This window comes from Chinchilla lanigera, unplaced genomic scaffold (genome assembly GCF_000276665.1).
Source record: "Chinchilla lanigera isolate Chin_1 unplaced genomic scaffold, ChiLan1.0 scaffold00066, whole genome shotgun sequence".
Lineage (NCBI taxonomy): Eukaryota > Metazoa > Chordata > Mammalia > Rodentia > Chinchillidae > Chinchilla > Chinchilla lanigera.
This window is the reverse complement of record NW_004955467.1, coordinates 4,412,701-4,432,887: the sequence shown is the minus strand read 5'-3', so window position 1 is coordinate 4,432,887 and position 20,187 is coordinate 4,412,701. Positions and strand designations below refer to the sequence as shown.

The following is a 20,187-nucleotide window of genomic DNA, read 5'->3' as shown; positions in this document are numbered from 1 at the left end:
ATTTCGAGGCAGAAGTGGGCAAGAGGAAGTGAGGGGGACAGTGCTCTCATGGCTTGTGACAGAATGATTTGCTGCCTGGTGCACAGGCTTGAAGGTTTCCTGTCAGTGTTAGTGGCCTCCCCTGGCCCTGTGTCCCATTTTGTTCAGTGTCCTCTTGGTGGCATATCATGTCTGTCCACACATGCAGGTCTGCGAGCCAGTGTAGAATCTGTAATGCTTTGAAAGTGTGGCCTCCTGGGGACTGTGACACTTGGTCCAGTGTTTTTGTTACGTTCGTGTTTCGTGTTTATTCCTCTCTCCGAATCCTATCATTGTGTTCTTGCAGCTGTTTGACATGAGTGACGCAGTGTGGATACGTGTGAGGGGGATTTCAGGGTAAGCTGGCCCCGGCCTCACCTCCCTCCACTCCCTGCAGCCAGCCAGGCCCAAGCACCCCAGCACCTCCGCTCTGCATGTGGCTCTGAACAACCAGCAGCATGGCTGCCTCGCTCTCTGGCTTCCCCACCCTCAGCAGGGATGGTCTGTCCAGGAGCTTCTCTGGCTTTTTGATACCACAGGCCTTTTTCCTTTCTTCTTTTCATTGGAAGGAGCTGAGGGAGGAACCCAGCAAATGTCTCAGCTCTTCTTTCCCTCCTTCTCTCACTACAGGCCCTGCTTTCAGCCCCCGACCTCCACCGTTCCCCTACATTAGAATTTGGGAGTAGTAGACCTGTTTTTGGTAGGATATGTCCACTGGAGGCTTTTGTGTCCCATCCCCCAGGAATGTTCCCAGTGCACCTTTGTTGAGGAATCTGTCCCCATGAGAGGACTCACCTGGTGTAGTGCACATGGGGTCCACCACTGGAATCTGTAGTCCTGCCCACCAGCAGTCCTCACTGTCGGACCCAAATTTCAACACCTGTGTTCCTCTAGGCTGCAATCCTGAAGAATCCAGTTTTAGAATCCACCCTCCCCCATCCTCCCGACAATGGCCAGCCAGATCCTTTCTTTCCAACCCAACATTATTTTGTATCTACCAGATCTCTTCCTCCCATAAAGAGTAAACTTTGAAAGCTAAAACTGAGGCAAGAACTTAAAAGAAGCCAGAGAAATGAGATGTTTTTGCCTCAGTGGGAAAGGCCATATTTAACTGGGGTCCCCCTCAATTCAGTACGTGATCCTACAGAGACTAGCGACATGGCATTTGATGCCCATTGACAGGTCTCCTAACAGACACTCAGAGCTGCCATGGAAAGTGAGATAATCCTTCCCTTCTCGCGGGAGCAGTACCAAGGGTATCTCCCCTAACTCCAGTTCTTCCTGAGTATCCCTTCTCCCCTGGGATCCTTCGTGGGAGTGGGTCTGCACTCCTCATCTCTCCTGTTACTCCTCTTTGATTGCTAAAGCACAGGGTAGGTGAGAAGCTTGTCTGAGGCCAGGCTCACTGGGGGACAGGTCTGGACCCTGACAGGAAACACGTCCAGTTGGATGGCCCCAGTCGCAGAGAGGAAGGATGGTGCATAGATGTTCTTCAAGGCTGGAGAGCCACCTGCTGGGGACTGGTGGGGAGCACTGGCACTGCCTGAGCTAAGCTTTAAACTCCGCCCTCAGGCAGCAAATGCAAGTCAGGCTGGAATGACATTGTGAGGACTGTGGGGAGAGGGGCAGCTTCCATGTCTGTACAGTGTCTTTCAGGACAGTGTCCTAGTGTATGTCTGTACACTCAGTACCATACTCCTCAGTCTGAACATTTGCTTCACAAAAACAAGCAAAAGCAAAAACCCATCTCCCCACTGTGGGCCAGCGCTGCTGCCTTGTGAGTTTCCATCCTGTCACCGGGAGCGCGGCTTCTGCCGAAGTGCTAAGCAAGGCTAAGTGAAGTCCAGAAACTAAGCATGGGGAAAATAACATGACTAAGAGCAGAGAATCCAGAGCATCCATCGTGCCCAGCTCACCTGCAGCCCCCAGGGAGGCAGCCAGCTGGGCAGCAGCTGCAGCTCCAGGGCTGATTCCAGCGTGGATCTGTCTGTGGGAGCTGTTTGTCCTAACCTGCTGGCTTTGAGGACTTCTGTCTTATCTTTACCAACTCACAGATGTCCACAGATGCTGAGCTGGGTTAGCTCTGGTGCATTCCTCCTGCTCATCTTTGCAGGAAGAATGTCTGTTAAGTGCTCCTAATAAGGATGTGGCCAGAAGAGGGTGGTTTTTCTGCAAACAGGGAATCCAAGTTACTCCAGCTAGCAGTAGCTCCCCAGGAAGACCCCCCTGTGGCTCTGTCTGCTACCTGTTTCACAGAGTGAGGACACTGAGCTTTCCCACTTACCTTCCTGTCTCCTCCCCTGCCCCAGACCCCGGGGGAACCATCTGAGCTAGGTCCCCAGAAGATGTCACTGAGCCCTGCCTGCGTGTCCTGCTTACTGAGAATCGAGTGCAGCAAGTACCCCTTTCCCTCTGGCTGACATCCTCTCTGAACCGTTATGGCAGGACCTGGAGGCTTTGGCCCCTCCAGCCTTCACAGCAGCAGAGCAGACCCAACCTGGTGGTACAGTGAGTGACCAAGCTCTAAGTGACTCAGCCTAGAAAGACCAACCAACCCCTACTTCCTAACGCTAACCATTTGCCTACCATCAGCCTCTGATCCAGAAGCCCCCTTTCACCTCCCTTTCTCTCCGCCAATTGCAGATCTTGTCCACTTTGATATTCCCTCCATCCACATAGAGCTGGGATCAACACTGCGCCTGAGCCCCCTGGAGCACGCACGGCGACACTCGGTGACTGACAAGAGGGACTCGGAGGAGGAGTCTGAGAGCACTGCCCTCTGAGGCAGGTCCCACCTGACCGTGTACATAGACACGGCCCAAGGATGCACCGCCGGGAGCGGTCCCTGAGCTTGCCAAGTGTTCTCCATTGGCTCTTTCCCTCACTTCCAACGTGAGGTTGGAGTTTGGCATAAAGTTGCCATCTCCAATCTGTGTGGCAAATGTAGGTGGTGCAGATTTTGTTTGTTCCTTTTGGGTGGTGACTTTGGCCTTTTGTTTGACCTTTGCCTTTTGACTTTGTGCCTATTTTGATCCATTCTCAGCCTCCACGCCAAGCAGCACCCACCCCTCTGTCCAGGGGCTTGTCAGGAGTGTCCTTGTGGGGTAGGGGAGCAAGAAAGGATTAAGCTACCTGGTCACACCTGAGGGAGGCTGCCTTGACTGTGACAGCTGACTCTGGTCCTGCAGTATTTGTCTAATGGGCCAGAAAGGAGGCGATCAGGAGGGGAGGTGATACCTCACCCACAGCTGGACTAGAGTTAGAATCCCGGAAGTGCTGGGCACTGATTCTGCCCACTGGACAGGGGAGGGCCAGTGCAGGGGAAACCTTGGAGGTCACCCTTAATCAGAGGGCTCCAGAGTACCTGGCTTCACTAACAGTTCTATTTCCCTCTCCCCATGTGTGACTGAAAGCTCCCTTCACTCATCATTTTATACTTTGGAATTTAAAAGATCTTGACCATGTCTGAAGTACCCAAGGTAGCGCCCCCAAGCACAGCAGACATCCGAGAGTAACTGTCTGTTCTTTGTAGAGGCTACAGCGGAATAGCAATAATTCTGTTACCCAGAGCAGGTAGAAGAGTGAACCCAGCCCATGGAGATGCGGGCCCCGCGATTGGCCTGCGGTGTGGCCTGCTTTGCGCACCAGCACCTGTGGCTCATCCCTCTCATCAAGTCCCATCCAGTCCTGGGGAGGGGATGGGGAGGCCCTGAGGAGCCTGTATGCACTTCAGGGTTACGGGGGTCAGAAACAGATCTGGACCATGCATGCAAAGTCGTTGAAGTTTAAAATTTTATCCTTTTAAAATAGATATAATATACCTATACATGATATAATATTTGTATATATGAAATCTCTCTATATTTGTTTAATTTGAGCCATTCAATCTAAACCAGTGTACAGGTACACAACGAAAACTGAAAGGCTTACTTATTTTTCCCAATACAGTGTAAAGCCACCCTTCTCTGAGAGTGGGACTCGCGGACTCTGATGTTACAGCTTTGCTCACCTCCTGGCAAGGGCAGTTCAATCCCCACTTTGTAATGGAGCCCAGGGGTTGAAAGTTATCTTTAAATATATGTAAAAATCGTTGTCAAAAGTAATGTTATTAAAATAGATTTATTATCCCGAAGCTTGGCACATGTTCTTGTTTTAACGAAGCTGGGGGACAGTTAACGGTCCCCATGCTGCGTTAGGGGGAGGCTGTGGTCTCCAGGAAAGAAAGCCAGCTCCTTCCTTGCTCCTGCCCCTTTCTCTCTTGTCACCTGGTTTTCCAAAGCTCTTCCTCCATTCTCCTAGGTAGGGAGAATTTGTAAATACTAGATGCAACTTCGAAAATGCTCCTGGATTTCAAGCACTAACCTCTTCAAATCCTGCGAGGAGGGCAAGGAAGCCAGCCCAGTGTGATACCTATCAGTGTTTCCAAAGGTAAAGAGTATCTCTCATTTTCTCAAGAATAAGAGAGCAAACCGACTTGTGTTCCCTGGTCCACTGTACTAGCCTGGCTCTCCCCGGATGTGTAAAGCCATTGCAATGGGCTGGGCTTCTGTTAAGACTCAGCTATTAAGAGGTGGTCGCCTCCTACGGACAGGCTCCCACGAGCCTCACTGCCCACAGAGCTCTCCCGGGCACCTGGCAGCTGGAAGACTGCTGGGAAGCCGCTCCGAGGTGCAGAGAAAGCGCTCGGAGTTCCACACTCGTCTTCCCTGCAGCCGGCTCTCTGGAAATCTCAGTCTGGGACACTGGGACCCAACATTCCCCTGTAATCTGGCCCATCTGAGGTGCAGAGGAAATCACTGCTGGAACAGACAAGGGTGCCACCCATTTCCATGACTTTAGAATCCGACTTGTTGGAGTTAGGGTTCTATCTGCCTTTTTGTATGAAGCAGCCTTCTGTCCTGCCGTGCCAGGCACCAGTCATGGGAGAAGTCTGGAAGGCTGGTGCTGACCGGAGTCTAGGACACAGCTCAGCTCCACACCATTATGAATTGCCTCCTGGCTGGATCCTGCCCTGTAGCTCCTACCAGGATGAGGAACACTTGTGTGGGTGCAGGGCACACAGACTGCCGAGCTCAGGGTGGGTCCAGACCTTCACTAGGCTCTGGCCTTCTTGCTCTGTGGGCTCTGTGGCTCTTCCACTTGGGCCCGCTTCGGCAGGGGCTCCCTGTCCTCTCGGCTGCCAGCCAGGTGCTGAGACAGGGCCGCACGCACCAGCCGAAGCTCTCGCTTCTCCTTGCGCTCCACCATCTCCTCAATGTCCTCGGCAAACAGGGCCTTCAGAGGAGCAATCAGCTTGGGCACTGTTGGAAAGTCTCCAAAGCAGACCTGGAAGGCCAGAAAGAGGATAGGGACATGCCGCAGAGGGGGCAGGGTGGAGACAGGCGCTCAAGGTGCCAGGACTGTGCTTGCAGAACAGGAGCTCTCCTTCCTCCCACTTCCTCCAGCCAGCCGGCCAAACACAGCTAGAGAAACAGTGCACAGGGAAGGGGAGGAGGGAAAGGGGAGCCCTTCAAAAAAGGTGCAAAGACCGTCCCACTAAGAGCAGCGAAACCGAATGAGCCTTAAGAAGGCCGAAGGGGCAAGGCCTGGCAAGCACCTATCGCACAGGCCCGTGCTGAGCTGCAGCGGTGTGGTTACGGGAATGGTTCAGGCAGTGAACCTGAGACCAACATCTAGAAGGAACTTTAGGAGGCAGGTGTCACCGTCAGAGCCAGGACAACTGAGTGACGGGGAGACTCTTACCTGGGGAAGGCGGAGAGGGCTGAGTAGACAAGGAAATGAGAGGAGGTGAGGCCCATCTCCCCCTCCCAGCTTCCCAGCCCGCACAGCCGCAGGACACAGACCTGCATGTGGTCAAAGGCGATTCCAACCCTGTCGTTGAAGTCGGGGCTGAAGAGGGGGATCTTGGCGTAGCGCTGGCTGAAGTGGTTCAGCATGATGAAGCCCGAGTTCATGCGCATCCCCACGCCGATAGCTTGGGAGGTGGTGCTGCAGGAAAATACATGGCACAGCTGCAACCTGGCCCTTCCACGGCCCAGGCGCCCAGGGGAAGCCGACGGGTGTCCTCAACTGGCACCTCTTTACGACTAAGTCCTTTTCACACTCCCTGGAGGACACCCACAGTCTGCTGGCTGTCAGCCTCCCATCAGGGAGTGAACCTGGACCACAACACTCGTTCCTTCAAACAGCCCGCAGTGACCACCACCATCACTGCTGCCGCCAACCACTACGTTCTTCTGACATAACATATGGGGGCTACTCCGGCCTATTTCTCCTTCTCTCAGAACACCACCCCTCTGCAGAGCTTTGCCTGGATAACTCCACGAAAACAGGCAGCAAGCCCGTGAAAGACCCAGCATGGGTGCAAAAGCTCGCAGCCCTCAGGAAGCCAGTGGGCCTCATGTTACTGGAGAGCAGTTTATCTCCTGGGGCAGATGCAAGGCTACTCAGGCTCTATGTGATGGGAGGGACTGGCTGACATCAGACTGACAACCTGCGCACCTGTGTGTCTTCTCTACTGCTTCCTCCTCCAAGCCATCCTCCAGAGTGGCTTCATGGATCAGGAGAGTGGCATCTTTCCCTGGGGAGAACAACAGGCGTCAAGGTAGAGTCCTCTGGAGAAGCAGCACGTGGGGTAAGGATCACGGCTGTGTCCCCACCCAGAAATGCTCTGCTCCCTTAGCCTTACACACCCATGTCTCAAGTCTCCATATGTCCCAGCATACCTGTCCACATGCGCCGCCAGCTACACAAACCCCATGTGCTGATTTCTTCCTCTACTCACCCATCTGGACCAGCGCCTCACAGGGCATGGTGTCCCCTGAATAGACCACTTTCCAGTCGGACGTGTGCACCAGTGCACAACCGAAGGCGTGCTTGCAGTGCCGAACCAGGCAGGTCTGAAACTGAAGGAGCAGAGCTGGAGAGCTCTTTCCTGCTGTCCCCGCCCTCACCAGGCCTACGGCTGTGCCCCTCACCTCTTTCAAGTCACAGGTTTCCAGCAGTGAACTGATGAGACTTTCAGTGGTGGGATCAGAGACCTCCACCCCTTTCTGCAGGTATTTGGCAGGAATCAAACTGTGAGAAGATAAAACATTTGGAAATTATAATGAACATTTTTAAAAATATCATTTAACATCTGGAATCAAAATTTAGATCTTTGGCAGGAGCCTCTGATTTTTATTTTTTTTTATTTTTGTCTTTTTGAGACAGGGCCTCATTATGCAATTCAGGATGACCTTGAGCTCACTTTGTAGCCCAGGCTGGCCTCGAACTCGGAACAATCCTCCTGCCTTAGCCTCCCAAGTGCTGGGATTACAGGTGTGCGCCACCACGCCTGGCGAGCCTCCGATTATTATGAAGAAACACTATTAAAAAGGTAGTCACTAAGATCCGGAAACTGACCAACCAAAAAGCCAAGTCGATTCTTCAAGTTCACTAAGGAAATCTAACAGGTGAAAGCCCCCTTGGCTCAGGCCATACAGATCACAGCTGTCTCTGGGTAAAGGGGCAGCCTTCTTGTGACACAGGGATGGGGCTAATCCCTCATCATCTAGCTGCCTGGAGTGGACGGTCTCTGAGCTACCCACTGTTTGGGTGCCTGGCCCTGACACTATCTTACGGAGACATTATGGCCAAAGTCTAGAAAGCTATAGAACTAAGTGAGGACTGGGAAGAAATGGTGCAAAGCAAGCAAATCTTAAGGCCAAGGCTGCTGGGGGATCCTGTTAACTGCCCTGGTGTCGACCTTGAATTTTTGGAGGCAGTGACAGTGAAGGGCAGCAGCCTGGAATCAGGCAACCCTGGACACTCACCTAATGTGGTGCAGAACCTCCTGGCACTGGTTGTGGTATTGCTGCAGCCACGGTCTGAGCTGGATGGGAGCTACCACCAGCAAAGGGTGGAACGGCTTTCCCAGAGATGCCTGAAACAGTGAGACCCGAGTGCTGAGTCCGCAGAGGAACACGTCAGTGAAGTCTGCAGTGGCAGGGTGGGCTCATGATGTGTAAACCCACTAAACTCGAAGTATCAGTGAAGCTCTGCCCTTACCAAAGCACGCCCTCTCTGCAGCAGGATATTCAGCAAGCCCTGAGAAGGAAAAACAAGATCTGGATCAGCAAGGTGCAAATTCAATGTCTTCTCCTCTAGCGTTCTGTGTCTTGCAGTTCTTTGTTCTCTATAAGCCTGGCACTAGCCCTCTACGTGGCCACGGTTGGGATGTTCCCCGTGCCGACCCATGAAGCATCACAGGCAGAAAGCTACATGGTCTAAGTTAGACCAGCAATAGCCTGGGACACAGGAACGCCTAGGGTTGCCCAAAGTGAAGGCCTCATAGCCATCTCTGACATCTGACCAGTCTCCTCCAGGACACTGTGAGAAAGACAAGATTCAAGAGTTGGGAGAAGCCAAACCGGTTCTGTCGCATGAAAAAGAAAACACAGAGATGTGCCATTTTTGCTTAGCACTGGGGTTTTATGAACAACCTCTTCCCAGTAAGAAATGAGTTGTGTTTGGAGGAGGAGGGAAGACAGCAGCTGCCTGCAGGCTGGCGCTCTGGGTCAGACCTGACACTCACCGTATGGTGGTCCGCGTGAAGATGGGACACAAACACAGCGGTGAGGGAGCCCAAGACCCTGTCCACGTCACTTCCATAATGACGACACAGCTGCCCGAATGTGCCTTCGCCACAGTCCAGGAGCAGAGACTTGTCAGGGCTATGGAAGAAGGGACAGAGACTCACCCCACAGGAAGGCTCCTGACAGCTCTCAGAATGTCTGCCTTCTGAGTGCAGAACGGGCAGAAGCCATGAAGTTTCCGTCTTCTACAACCCCTCCTACCTTCTCTTTGAAGCACTTATATAAAAAGCCAGTTAATTTAATCATAAAGTAGGTTTAGTTAAGTCTGTCCTCTCTGAGAAGCCAGTATGCAGAAAGCAAGCAGGCATCAGTCGTGCATTTCTCAGTCCTAAGAAAAATACTGAGTTGCAAGTATCTCATCTCAGGGTGCATCCTGTCGCTGCCAACACTTACTGCATTATCTGGTCGTCACTTCTCCATCACTAGCATCTAAGATGACAAAGTGAACTTGAAACTAACCTGGTATTTCAGTGTTCCTTCCTTCTATCTGCAGAGGTACCGTCTACATTTTATAAGGCCTCTGATTATCTCTCTGCAGATAGATGACCCCAAGCAAACCTCAGACCATTAGCTAAAAGAAAAAAAAATGTTCAAGGAAGTCTAACAAAGTGGATGAACATGAAATCAACATACAAAACCCAAAAGCTTTCCAACACACCAGCAATAAGGAGTTAGAGTGACAATACAATATAGCAGTTAAGATACCAGTTTAAATTTTAGACTTGCCACTTACTGTGCTGGAGATCTACAAAGTAAGGAATCTAAGTCTCAGTTTACCAATCAATAAAATGGGTGCTTCTTTACCACTTCATAGAATTAGTGGGAAAATTAAGTAAGACTTTCTTAGCAGGAGCAAATCAGACAGCAATATTAGCTCTTTTCTTTTTCTTAAAAGTCATAATGGGGTAAGTTTTGTTGATTCCGAGAAAGAAATGAGCCCATCACTCCTCCCTCCAGGATACTCTTGAGATCACCAGTATTAGCCTGGGCAGTGGAACAGAACTTCTGTTTGAAACGTCAGTGTGCTCTCTGACAGGTGGCTGTTTCCTGGGGAAGCAGTACTACCTTATGTTGACAAGCGTGGCACTGACATTCCGAATCTTCATAGGGATGGCAGATCCTGTTCCAAGGAAGATGATTTCTGGATACTGTTTTTTTTTCTCTGGAAAATACATGTATAACAGTCCATTTTTCTGAGTCAGTAAGTCAACACTTATTTTTCGAACAGTTCTCCTACACTGATCAGGCTAAGAGGAAAACACAACACTATAAAGCCCTAAGAGCCTGTCATCTCAGTGTGTGTCCTGGGCAGAGGAGTAGTAGGCCTTATTCCCTTGCACACCCTCAGTGAGCCGGCATTTGGCCATGAGAGGTAAGCAATGCAGTTAAGCCCAGGTTTCCAGGAGGCCCTCGTGGACCACCTCCTAAGAAAGGTTTCCTCAGTGTGAGACTGTCAAGCTGTCTACAAGAGAAGGGGCACACTGGCAAGGACAGCAAGTACATTTTCTGGTCCTTTCTTTAAAAGAAATCACTACAGCCTGGTGTGGTGCACACCTGCCATCCCACCACTTGGGCACTGAGACAGAAGGGCCATGAGTTCAGGGCCAAGCTGGGCCACTCAGCAAGTTTACAGTGCAGAGGGCCAGGTCTCCACAGAGAAAGGAAAAGGCAGAGCCAGCAGTCAAATCCTGGGAGGCTGAGTGATTCCAGTGTCCCTTTCTCCACCTCATCTAGCCTGACAGGCCCTTGTGTGTGTCTGTAAGGATCCCGATCTCAGCAGGTCCACATGTAAGACTGCCAGTCATGGACAGAGGGGAAAGGAACTGTGGGAAGTCAGTCTTCCCAAAGCACATGTGGGTGGAGGTGCTGAAGGTCTGCCCGCCTCTGTGGCTTGCCTACTGCTGACCTCCACAGAGGAAGGTACATTTGGTGAAAAATCATTTGGCTAAATTAAAACCCCAAACCCTCGTCCTATCCTGGCATTCTCTTTGGCTATCACTGCTTAAAAGTAACACTAGAAAAACCAGTAAGCACAGAGGGCACAAAATTAAATAACTACTAGCTGGGTATGGTGGTACACACCTATAATCCTAGCACTGGGGAGCATGAGGCAGGAGGATCACTGCACATTCAAGGCCAGCCTGAACTAAATAGCAAAACCCTGTGTCAAGGAGACAAAAAAATAAAAATAAAATTCACTACTATTCCTGATGGGGTGAGGAAAACCCAAAGAAGTGACTGAGTCGGCCAAATATGCTGTGGATCCTTATAAGCAAACTCAGGACTAGATCTCAAGTCAGAGAAGGCTGCACGCAGAGCTCTCCACAGGACCCTGCGGATGATCCCCAAACCACTGCACACATGTACCTTGGGAAGAACGCTTGGGAGCCACTACAAAGTTGGTCTTGGGTGGGACACAGGCACCGGGGATTCCCAGACTCCATCACCTCACCCCAAAGGCTGTAACTCTAATGCAGAGGCAGCGTAGGGAAGCCCCAGATTATATAAATAAACTAGGTTAGAATGTGCTCTGTGAACACTCTGCTCCATACTGTGAGGTCCACGGCAGGTGGCAGAGTCCAAAGAGAGAGGCTGCCCTGTGGTCTCCCACTCACCTGTGGGGGCTGGGTCATCCTGTACGCTCTTCCTATACTCCTGCACACTCTCCTGAAAATTGGGGAGCTCCAGGGCCTCGGCTATGAACTCATCAGGGTTGCAAGTAATAATGGCATCCCTGCAAAGAAAGAGGCATTACGAGTAACCTGAATGGGGCGTATGGCCTCAGCAAGTGCTGGTCTGGATATGCAGCATCAATCCAAGGGGGCTATGCACAAAGCCTTCAGATCAAGCCTGTCTGCATCTGGAACCTTCCTCAGCTACGTGGGGTATCTCAGAATGGGCTCTGAACAGCATGAGCTCCTCAGAGCATCTCAAATCAGACAACTGGGCACCACTACTGCTCAGGATCAGATAAGCATTTGTGGTGGGAGCTCCTATCCTGACCACTACCCCACCCCATACTGCGATAGCCAAAAATGCCTCCGGACATTGCCAAGCGGCCCCCCACTGAGCAGCAGGGCCCTAGAGAGTGACTCTCAAACTAAGTGCACAGAGCTAATTGCTGGGAATCTTGGCAAGTGCAGAACCAACCTGGGAGCTCTGAAAGGGGCCTGAGAACCTACTACTGGAGATGATGCTGGCATTGCTGTCCTACCACACTGTGCGGCAATACCTGGGACTGATGGCTCTTAAAATCACCGGGAACTCAAGAAGTAAGACCCAAACCAACTCTCAAGATTCTATTTCAACAGGTCTGTGCAGGGCCCCAATCTCCCAAGCACAAGGCGAGTCTGAACACTGGCTGGGTGACACTGCCTGTTAACAGCTTGGCAGGTGCTGATGAGGGAAACAGTAGGCCCTTTGGCCTGTGGGCCGGGTCACCCTACCATGCAGGCTCTTTAGGAGCGCTAGCCAACCGCAATGGCACACCACACCCAGGCACAGCCCAGACTGTGGTCTCTCCTAACCCTGACGCTGTGCAGCAGCCAGGACACTTAAATGACTCCAGATTCAGAGCACTGCGGAGCACTTTTCACTCTCCTGCCTTTAGAATACTGGAAAGAGGCTCTCTAGACAGCAATTTATAGTTACCAGGGCCTGAAGAACTGTCACACTCTGACTGGGTAATCCCACATTTATAACCTGCCTTCAGGGACAGAGTTCTCTGCTAAGATTTATATACAAGACATTTATTTTTTCATTAAGACAGCAAAAAATTGGAAATATCTGAACAGCTCGAGCTTCTCACAGCATGAGGAAATGAGTCAATACCTGTAACTAAAGTATCAATAAAACCCCTACTACTGGACACTAATGATACATTAAAAAACTGACAAAAACCAAGTCATAGGCCCACATACACATATTTTAAACACCCCCATATACAAAAATTTAAAAATATAAAATGTTTAGTCTCTCGCTCTGTGTGACATGACAGTAACTTCCTTCAGCAGACATTTCCTATATTGTAAAACAGTTACCATTACCACTGTTACCATGGAAAACAATTTCTGAAAAGGGTAATCACTGGTACCAAATCTCCCAGCTTTACCCAAACAAGGGCCAGGCTTGCACCCGCTCACTGATACACTGTCTGCGGCTCTTCTGGGCTATGATGGCATTGCTGAGCGCTTAAAACAAGGAGCATATGTCCAAAAGCTTCGTGAAAACATCCACCACTGGGCTATTTACCAAAAAGCTGCCTGCCCAACCTAGACAACTGCGCTGGTTCAGAACAGCACAGACCTCTGCCACTCCCGCCTGGGACGGAGCTGGTACTTGAGGAGGCATTCACCCCGGACAATGGGCACACTGAGGGCCGGGCTTTCCTCCTGAAAGAGACATGAATGAACACACTCAACAGCGCCAACAGGACAGGGGCTGGGCAGCCAGGGAGGTGCTGCTCTGGGACATTACCTTACTGTGGAAACTGCTGAGCAGGGGAAAGATATCTGGGTGGATGAGGTTGAGCTGCGTTTGAATCTTGTGGCTGCGAAGGTTGTGGACTGAGGCACAATTCTCATTCAGGATCAGGTGCTGGGTGTCAGGTCCAAACCTACGTTGAAACCAACCACACAGTGACTGCATCCATTAGGAACAAAGCTACCCAAGGAGCAGCACTGGACATCAGAGTCCTAACGTAGATGGAGGTATTCAAAGAGATCCCTCACCTGCCCCAAATAGTTACTACACGGGCAGGCATAATTCTGCTGCTTCTGTCACTCACAAGGTCCAATGTTTTCCCCCTACCATCGCTGCCTGGGGTGTGCTGGAAAGAGTGGTGGAAAATCCAAGAAGAATCAAGACGTTCAGATAGGGATGTGAAGACAACATGGAGCGCAGGCTCCATAAAGAAAACTCACAAGAAGCCGGGCGTGGTGGTGCACGCCTGGAATCCCAGCACTTGGGAGGCTGAGACAGGAAGATTGTTGTGAGTTCAAGACCAGCCTGAGCTACACAGTGAGCTCAAGGCCAGCCTGAACTCACAGTGAGACCCTGTCTCATAAAGACAATAAAATAAAAAAAATAAAATAAAATAAAAAGAAAACTCACAAGAGAAAAACAGATGATGTCGTGACTCAGACCCTCAAGGACTGGGACAAGGAGTAAGGGGGGCTGACAAGCAATCTGAGGGTGTCGCAGACATGCTCTTCCCCCGCTGCAGCCACGAGAACATAGTACTAACTCTGGACTCTCTTCTCCTAGTTACTACACGACTGTACAGCATCTACCGCACAGGCTTGCCGGGAAGAGTAGGATATAGGAAATGCAGAGTACTGAACACACCAGCTGACATGCAGCAGGCATTCCATAATCAGAAGCTTTCATATTTGCAAGTCTCTGACTTAGCATACGCACATGGCATCATCAACCGTAAAACAGTTCTCGTTCAGACAGCACCGAGAGTAGGAAAGATATAAAAAATGATGTGGAATCAAGCCCTGGAAAAGTGGGATGTATGTATACACCATGCCACCTAGTGGTGGTTTCTCTCCTAGACAGTGGTACTAATGGGCACTTCAGAAATCCTAAGGCAGGTTCCCAGAGAAAGTGCTGACAAGTACAGAAGTGAAGTAGTCAGCACTTAACGGAGAGGGCATACATCACCACCCGGAAGAGCTGCCCCGTGTTTGGAAGGCTGAGCTCCATACCTCTCCATCCACTGCTGGTATCTGCTGTCCAACAGCACAGATTCTGGGGCCATGTGAACCACGACAGCCACAGGGGCATCAGTCTCTCCTTGGTACCTAGACAAAGGAAGGCGGAATGGGCCTCTGTTTTATGAAGTGACAAACGCAGGACACATACACACACATGGGGACTGTGCCGCAAAGTGCTGGGCCTGGGAGAAAACTTAGAACACAGATGCATGCATCCAAGATTCTACCCTGGACTAACCCTGAACCGTAAAACTGGCTACGTTTTCCAACAGACAAAACAGAATGGCACTCAGGTCCAGAGGACGTTCCCAGGCTGCGATTCTGTCCCTTAACACAAGCTCGTGACCCACACGGTCTCAAAACACCCCGCCCTACCGCATTTGGTCTGGTGTAGGTTAAGTGAGGGAAACTCATGTAGGCAGAAACAATCCAAATAATGATTAATTAGAACTCAAAGACACGTCCAGAATGTATTCTAGACTTAGAACTTTAAGAATCCCAGTTAATGCTGTAGTTCTTGGTGCTTGAGGTTTTCCATGTTTTCTATTTTATGTCAGTGTCGTGCATAACGAAGTACCAGTAGCCATATAAATCCTGTAAGAAGCCTGACAGGCATAGATTTCACACCTGAAACCCTGGGGCCCTGCTGGGCTAGGCTTCCCACAGCACCTGTGGGCGTTCATTTCTGCAACCCGCAGACCCCACATCCTTACCTCTTAAAGGTGGCATTGTCACAAATGGGCTGGATGAATCCTTCATCTGGACATTCTACCACAATAAAGGCAGGACCAGGGTCCGGGGGTGTGCAGAGCTCTTCAGCGAAAATCTGCGAAGTCAAACAGGCTGGCTCAGCAGGCCCTCAGTGCTCTCCCTACCTGAATGGCCATCGAGACAGCTGCTGACGTTACACATCCCACGTCCACAAAACTCACCTGAAGAGCTACCACCCTCCTGCTTTCTGTATGTACTTAAAAAGACAGAAATTTAGCTTACAGGGACATTTCAAAGGTAGGGTGGCTAGAAAACAAGGCTTGATGTTCAAGACTCTGCAGTCATTGGTCCTCACAGCCTGAGACACTAGAAAAAAATCTTGACAAAAAACATGCTGGCAAACACTGGATTTGGTGGGATACACCTACAAACCCAGTACTCTAGGAGGCTGAGGCAGGAAGATCATAAGTTCAAGCCCAGCATGGTAACTTAGCAACTCTGTCTCAAAATAAAATAAGCTCTAAGTTTAATTCCTAGTACCAAAAAAAAAAACAAAAAAAAGAATCCACACAAATAAACAAACAAAATCCCAAACACAAAAAACCACAGTGGCATTCTTCTGGGTTATGTATCCAAAGCTCATCTGTACAGGGTATTTTTAGATACTGTCCTGATCTCAAGTACAAAGAAAAAGATCTCAGTTTATAGGAGGACCACTAGATCCCAAACAGAGAAATCCACAGGATGCCCAGACACAGCAGCACTGATAAGCAGCCCAAGTCCAGCTGAGCGCTCCACTGCACAGGCAAGGGCCAGAACTCCAAGCTGTCCCCTCCCTTCAAAAGTGGGCTCTACAGGGCCTCAGCCAGATGGCAGCCCTGTCCAGAGCGCCAGTCTGCTTGTAAGTGTGGGTCATCCTGGAGACCTGGTGACTCACCTCTCTTCCTTCGTACGTGATGCTCTTCCCATCCTTCACAGCAGCGATGATGGGTGCAATGGCAGCTGTCCCCCTGAAAGGAAGACACAGGGCCCTGTAAGATGTGTTCCCTTTAAGCGCGGAGGGGACCCATGAGTCCCCAGAGCCTCGCCCCTGATACTCACACTGGGAGGCCCAGTTCCTTTGCTTTGAGCACCAGGAAGTTTCCTTTCTTCAAGTGGAGCTGTAACACAGAGAACACAGCTGTAACTTCAGTGGCCAATGTAGAAGCCTGGTTTTAGTCAACTTTCCCAGAAGTGTATTTTTGTGTTTTTTAAATTAATGTTATTTTCTTACAATTAAAACGCAATTCATTGTTTCCATAGTGTATACACTTTTTGAAGGAACTGTTTAGCACTAAAACCTGAAGAATTTAAAACAGTGTTTTAGGGCTGGGGATACAGCTCAGCTGCACAGCGCCTGTCTGGCAAGTGCAAGGTTTTGAGTGGGGTTCTGGGTACAAAAAATAAAACAGTGTTTTATTGCCCAACATTAACTCATTATAAATGTAACAAATTTTGCTGGGTATTGTGGCACACACTTGTAATCGCAGCACTGGGGAGGCTAAAGCAGAAGGATCATTGCAATTTTGAAGCCAGCCTGCACTACATAGTGAATTCAAGACCATCCTGAACTATACAGCGAGGCCCTGACTCAAAAAAAAAACAACAAACAAACAAATATATACAATTTCATGCTTTTTTTCATATCAAAATTAAGGGTATCCATGTTTCGGGGCTGGGGATTTAGCTCAGCGGCAAAGCGCCTGCCTGGCAAGCGCAAGGTCGTGAGTTCGGTTCCCAGTACCGGAGAAAAACCAAAAAAAATGTTTCCTTCAGGAGAAACACAAGGGCACTTGGGTTGTGTGTCTTCATTCTGCACCCACCGTTACTAGCCCACGGGATGCTGCTGAAGCACCGCTTCCTAAGGCAATGGCCAGGCACACTGCTGTGTGACGCACTATTCCAATGACAGTGGCAGTAACACAGGAACAGATGTGTTTTTTACCTCCTAGATTTTTCAAATATTTGGCAATATAATGTTGCGCTTATACTGGAGGAGAAAAATTATAGTAACAAATTCCCAACGTGCTCTTATCATGTTAAAAATAATCCTGTCACAAAGCCTCATGATCATTCTGTACTTCGGTCAAAATACTTTAAGGGTCTACATATTTTGCATAAAACAGAAAAGTCAAAATGGCATTAGGAAGCTAACCATTCTTTGCTGAATTACATTTGATCTTCACTTCTTTAAATCTGGATAAAGTATTTGGGTTCAGTTTTCACTTCCTGAAGGTAAGAAGTTACTCTTAGAACCAAGTCTCAGATTTGGATCCCAAAGTCTCATTCTCAGGATTCCAGAATTCTCCCTCCATCTCAAAAAATACTGTCCCGGAGGGAGCAGTACCATCATTCTAGATGAAGAACTGCAGCTTCACTGTGTGCGCATCGCCCATGGATGACGTTAACAAGCACTACAGTGAACAAGCATTCTCTTGTTCACTACAGTGAACAAGATTCAAATGGGTCTGAGGATGGACACGAAATGTTTCTAACGCTAACAGGAACTTGCATCTAAGCAGCTGAATTTCACCCATATAGATCTGTTCCCTGCATGAGGACAGCAGACAGTGCAGAAGACAGATGAGAACTACACATCCAGCAACACCTGCGAGCCACCCACGAATGGCCTAAACCACACACTGTTCTCTCAGACGGGGTTTCTCAAGCCTTGTGCCCATAGCTTCTTTCCTCTGACCTCCCAGAACTTGCACTAGCTCAGTGCACTGCTTTAAAACCTCAGCGGCAAAGCAGCAAATTAACTACAAGGGGAAGAGAGGCTGTAGGCTGACCGTGTGAGAACAACCCTCTGAAGCAATGCCAGGAACAGGAAAGCCAGTGTGAGCAGCCTGCAGCTACTGAGCATCAAGGCCTACAGCTCCCAAACAGCTGCCTGCGGACAGTGCAATGGCCAGAGTGAGAAGAGCATCTAGCACAACTGAAGAACTGTCACGTGAAATAGTTTAAAAAATTACTTTGGAGTCTAAAACCGCAACCACCCAAGGAGCGCAGACTGACAGCAGTACTTTACTTTATAAAAATTACCTTTCATTTAAATGCACTGACAGAAATGATACCGGCAATGATCCAATAACTAAATTCCAAATGTATTTTTAAATTAACATTATTTTAACACCCCCATCAAAGCCCACAAAGAACAATGTAGTCTTACCATAAATTAGGCAAAAATACTTGCTAGAGGTTATAAAACAAAATTATAACTAAGTCCTACTAAAAGTAGGCCATCAGTCAGATTTTTAAAATAGCTTACTGTAATAAAAATATCTCCCCACCCACGCAGTACTTAGGACTGATTCCAGGGCCTTTGCACTGAGCTACATCACCAGCCCTTTTTATATTTTGAGACAGGGTCTCACTAGATTACTAAGTTGGTCAGGCTGAGCCTAGAGTGGTGTGACTATAGTTGTGTGTAAACGGATGTAATAAACATTCGTAATGGAATTTTGACCAATTTCAGATTGCAGATCTAGGCTTTAATGAATGCTAGTAATAATGTATTAAAATCTATCTAATGTTAATACCTTAACTACTACAGTGAAATAAATGAGAACAAAACTGAGAGAATCTGAATAAAAGCCTGACTGGAAGGCAAACACACACAGCTTCCTCTAACTGAATTCCCAGAGATTCAATCATAGGCAAACAGAAAAATGCATATGTGGACGGACAGAACACTGGAAGAGACTGAGGCTAAAAGGATATAAAGTAAGTGGTATCTGTATTTCTTGGACAAGGTAACTTAGGAGCTGTTATCTTTAAGTTACTGCAAAAGTGCTAAGTAAAGGCTCCAAACCACAGCAACACCCCGGTTACCAGCCTTACGCTCATTCACAACAGGAGTTTGGAAAGACACTCTTACCTTACATATAAAAGCAACAACCAAGGAAGGGTCCCTGCCATTTCTTTTCTGGCTAACATCTGGGGGAAAACACAGTCGATTATAACAAGCTGATGGTTGTACAGGCTTCACAAATTCACACCTCTTGATACCTAACTTTACTTTCTGTATTATTAACTAGACGTTACCATCCCAACACAAAGGTAGAAGAAGACCCTGATAGTCCTCAGCATGTCCGTTTTCTTTTTATCTTGCTTATGTTGAGTAAATAAAAAATGCAAAATTTCAGCCAGAAAAGCTTAGAAAACAACTCTTTGTAAGTGACCCATTTTACCTAATAGTGAAGAGAGCAAAAAAATAAATTGCAATGTGATTTATAAACAAAATATGCAAAATAAGACAAAAGCTAAAAGGCCTGCAGGAATAATAGAGGTAACAGTCTTCGTCCCAAGGTGCCAAAAAAGGATGGCACTGAAGGCGTCTTTGTGTGGTCACCAGGCCAAACACCTCGAATACGAGGAACTGAGTGAGCCCTGCTTAGCAGAGCAGAGCTCTTGAGCTGCCCAGTTCTGCTGCTACATCTGGTCTGGGACTTTGCATTACTTCCCAGTAGGAGGCCATTCTGAAAAGGTTTGGATCCATTCACTAATACAGTTTCCTCAGCAGAACAGCTTCTGGTTACTGAAAAACTAATCTGTATCAGCATTCCAGTACTTACAAAAAACACAAGGCCCTTTGTATGATTCAGTTTGCCAGGCTCTGCTTTCCCCTAGGTACGCTGAACACAAGTTTTGGAGCTACCCGGGGTCTTGAAAGCTCAGTGTCATCACTTTTCTGATGCCTGTTCTCATTCTCCGCCACGCCAAGGCATTATGTGCCAAGGAGAAAGTATGTGCACACATAGAACAGCAATACAAAGCAAAGAACTGTCATTTGCAACACTATGGATAAAAAGGAAAGTCACTGAGCTAACTGAAATAAGTCAGATGCAAGAAAACAAATTCTATGATATCATTTATATGTGGAATTTAAAAATGCTGAGGTCATAAAAACAAAGTAAAAAGGTGACCAGAAAGCCATGCATGGTGGTGAATGCCTGTAAATCCCACACCTGGGAAAGCTGAGGCAGGAGGATCCCTGTGAGTTCAAGGCCAGTCTAGGTGGTGAATTACATAGTGAGACCCTGCCTCAAAACAAAAGAAAA

The 20,187-nt window shown here is 48.8% G+C and overlaps 2 protein-coding genes across 4 annotated transcripts in view; one reads left to right on the top strand and one right to left on the bottom strand.

Moving 5' to 3' along the window:
* The window catches only part of Arhgap44 (Rho GTPase activating protein 44), a 162,140-nt gene extending 157,990 nt beyond the window's left edge, over positions 1-4,150 (top strand). The window contains exon 22 of the mRNA XM_005399741.1: positions 2,662-4,150. Coding sequence (XP_005399798.1) covers positions 2,662-2,801 — 140 coding nt within the window. The 3' untranslated portion in view covers positions 2,802-4,150. The remainder of the gene's footprint in view (positions 1-2,661) is intronic.
* Elac2 (elaC ribonuclease Z 2) overlaps positions 4,119-20,187 on the bottom strand; it is a 21,823-nt gene continuing 5,754 nt past the window's right edge. The window contains exons 8-25 of one of the 3 annotated variants that reach the window (XM_005399338.2): positions 19,005-19,063; positions 16,187-16,245; positions 16,023-16,095; positions 15,088-15,200; positions 14,366-14,461; positions 13,131-13,269; positions 12,960-13,045; positions 11,270-11,388; positions 9,720-9,816; positions 8,594-8,732; positions 8,068-8,106; positions 7,833-7,942; positions 6,996-7,095; positions 6,803-6,923; positions 6,520-6,598; positions 5,862-6,006; positions 5,108-5,343; positions 4,119-4,313 (exon numbers count right to left, since the gene is read on the bottom strand). In XM_005399338.2, the coding sequence (XP_005399395.1) occupies positions 5,113-5,343; positions 5,862-6,006; positions 6,520-6,598; positions 6,803-6,923; positions 6,996-7,095; positions 7,833-7,942; positions 8,068-8,106; positions 8,594-8,732; positions 9,720-9,816; positions 11,270-11,388; positions 12,960-13,045; positions 13,131-13,269; positions 14,366-14,461; positions 15,088-15,200; positions 16,023-16,095; positions 16,187-16,245; positions 19,005-19,063 (1,805 nt within the window). In that variant the 3' untranslated portion in view covers positions 4,119-4,313; positions 5,108-5,112. Of the gene's footprint in view, positions 5,344-5,760; positions 5,780-5,861; positions 6,007-6,519; positions 6,599-6,802; positions 6,924-6,995; positions 7,096-7,832; positions 7,943-8,067; positions 8,107-8,593; positions 8,733-9,719; positions 9,817-11,269; positions 11,389-12,959; positions 13,046-13,130; positions 13,270-14,365; positions 14,462-15,087; positions 15,201-16,022; positions 16,096-16,186; positions 16,246-19,004; positions 19,064-20,187 lie in introns of all 3 variants that reach the window. The other 2 variants (XM_005399342.2, XM_013522152.1) reach the window with 2 other exon arrangements.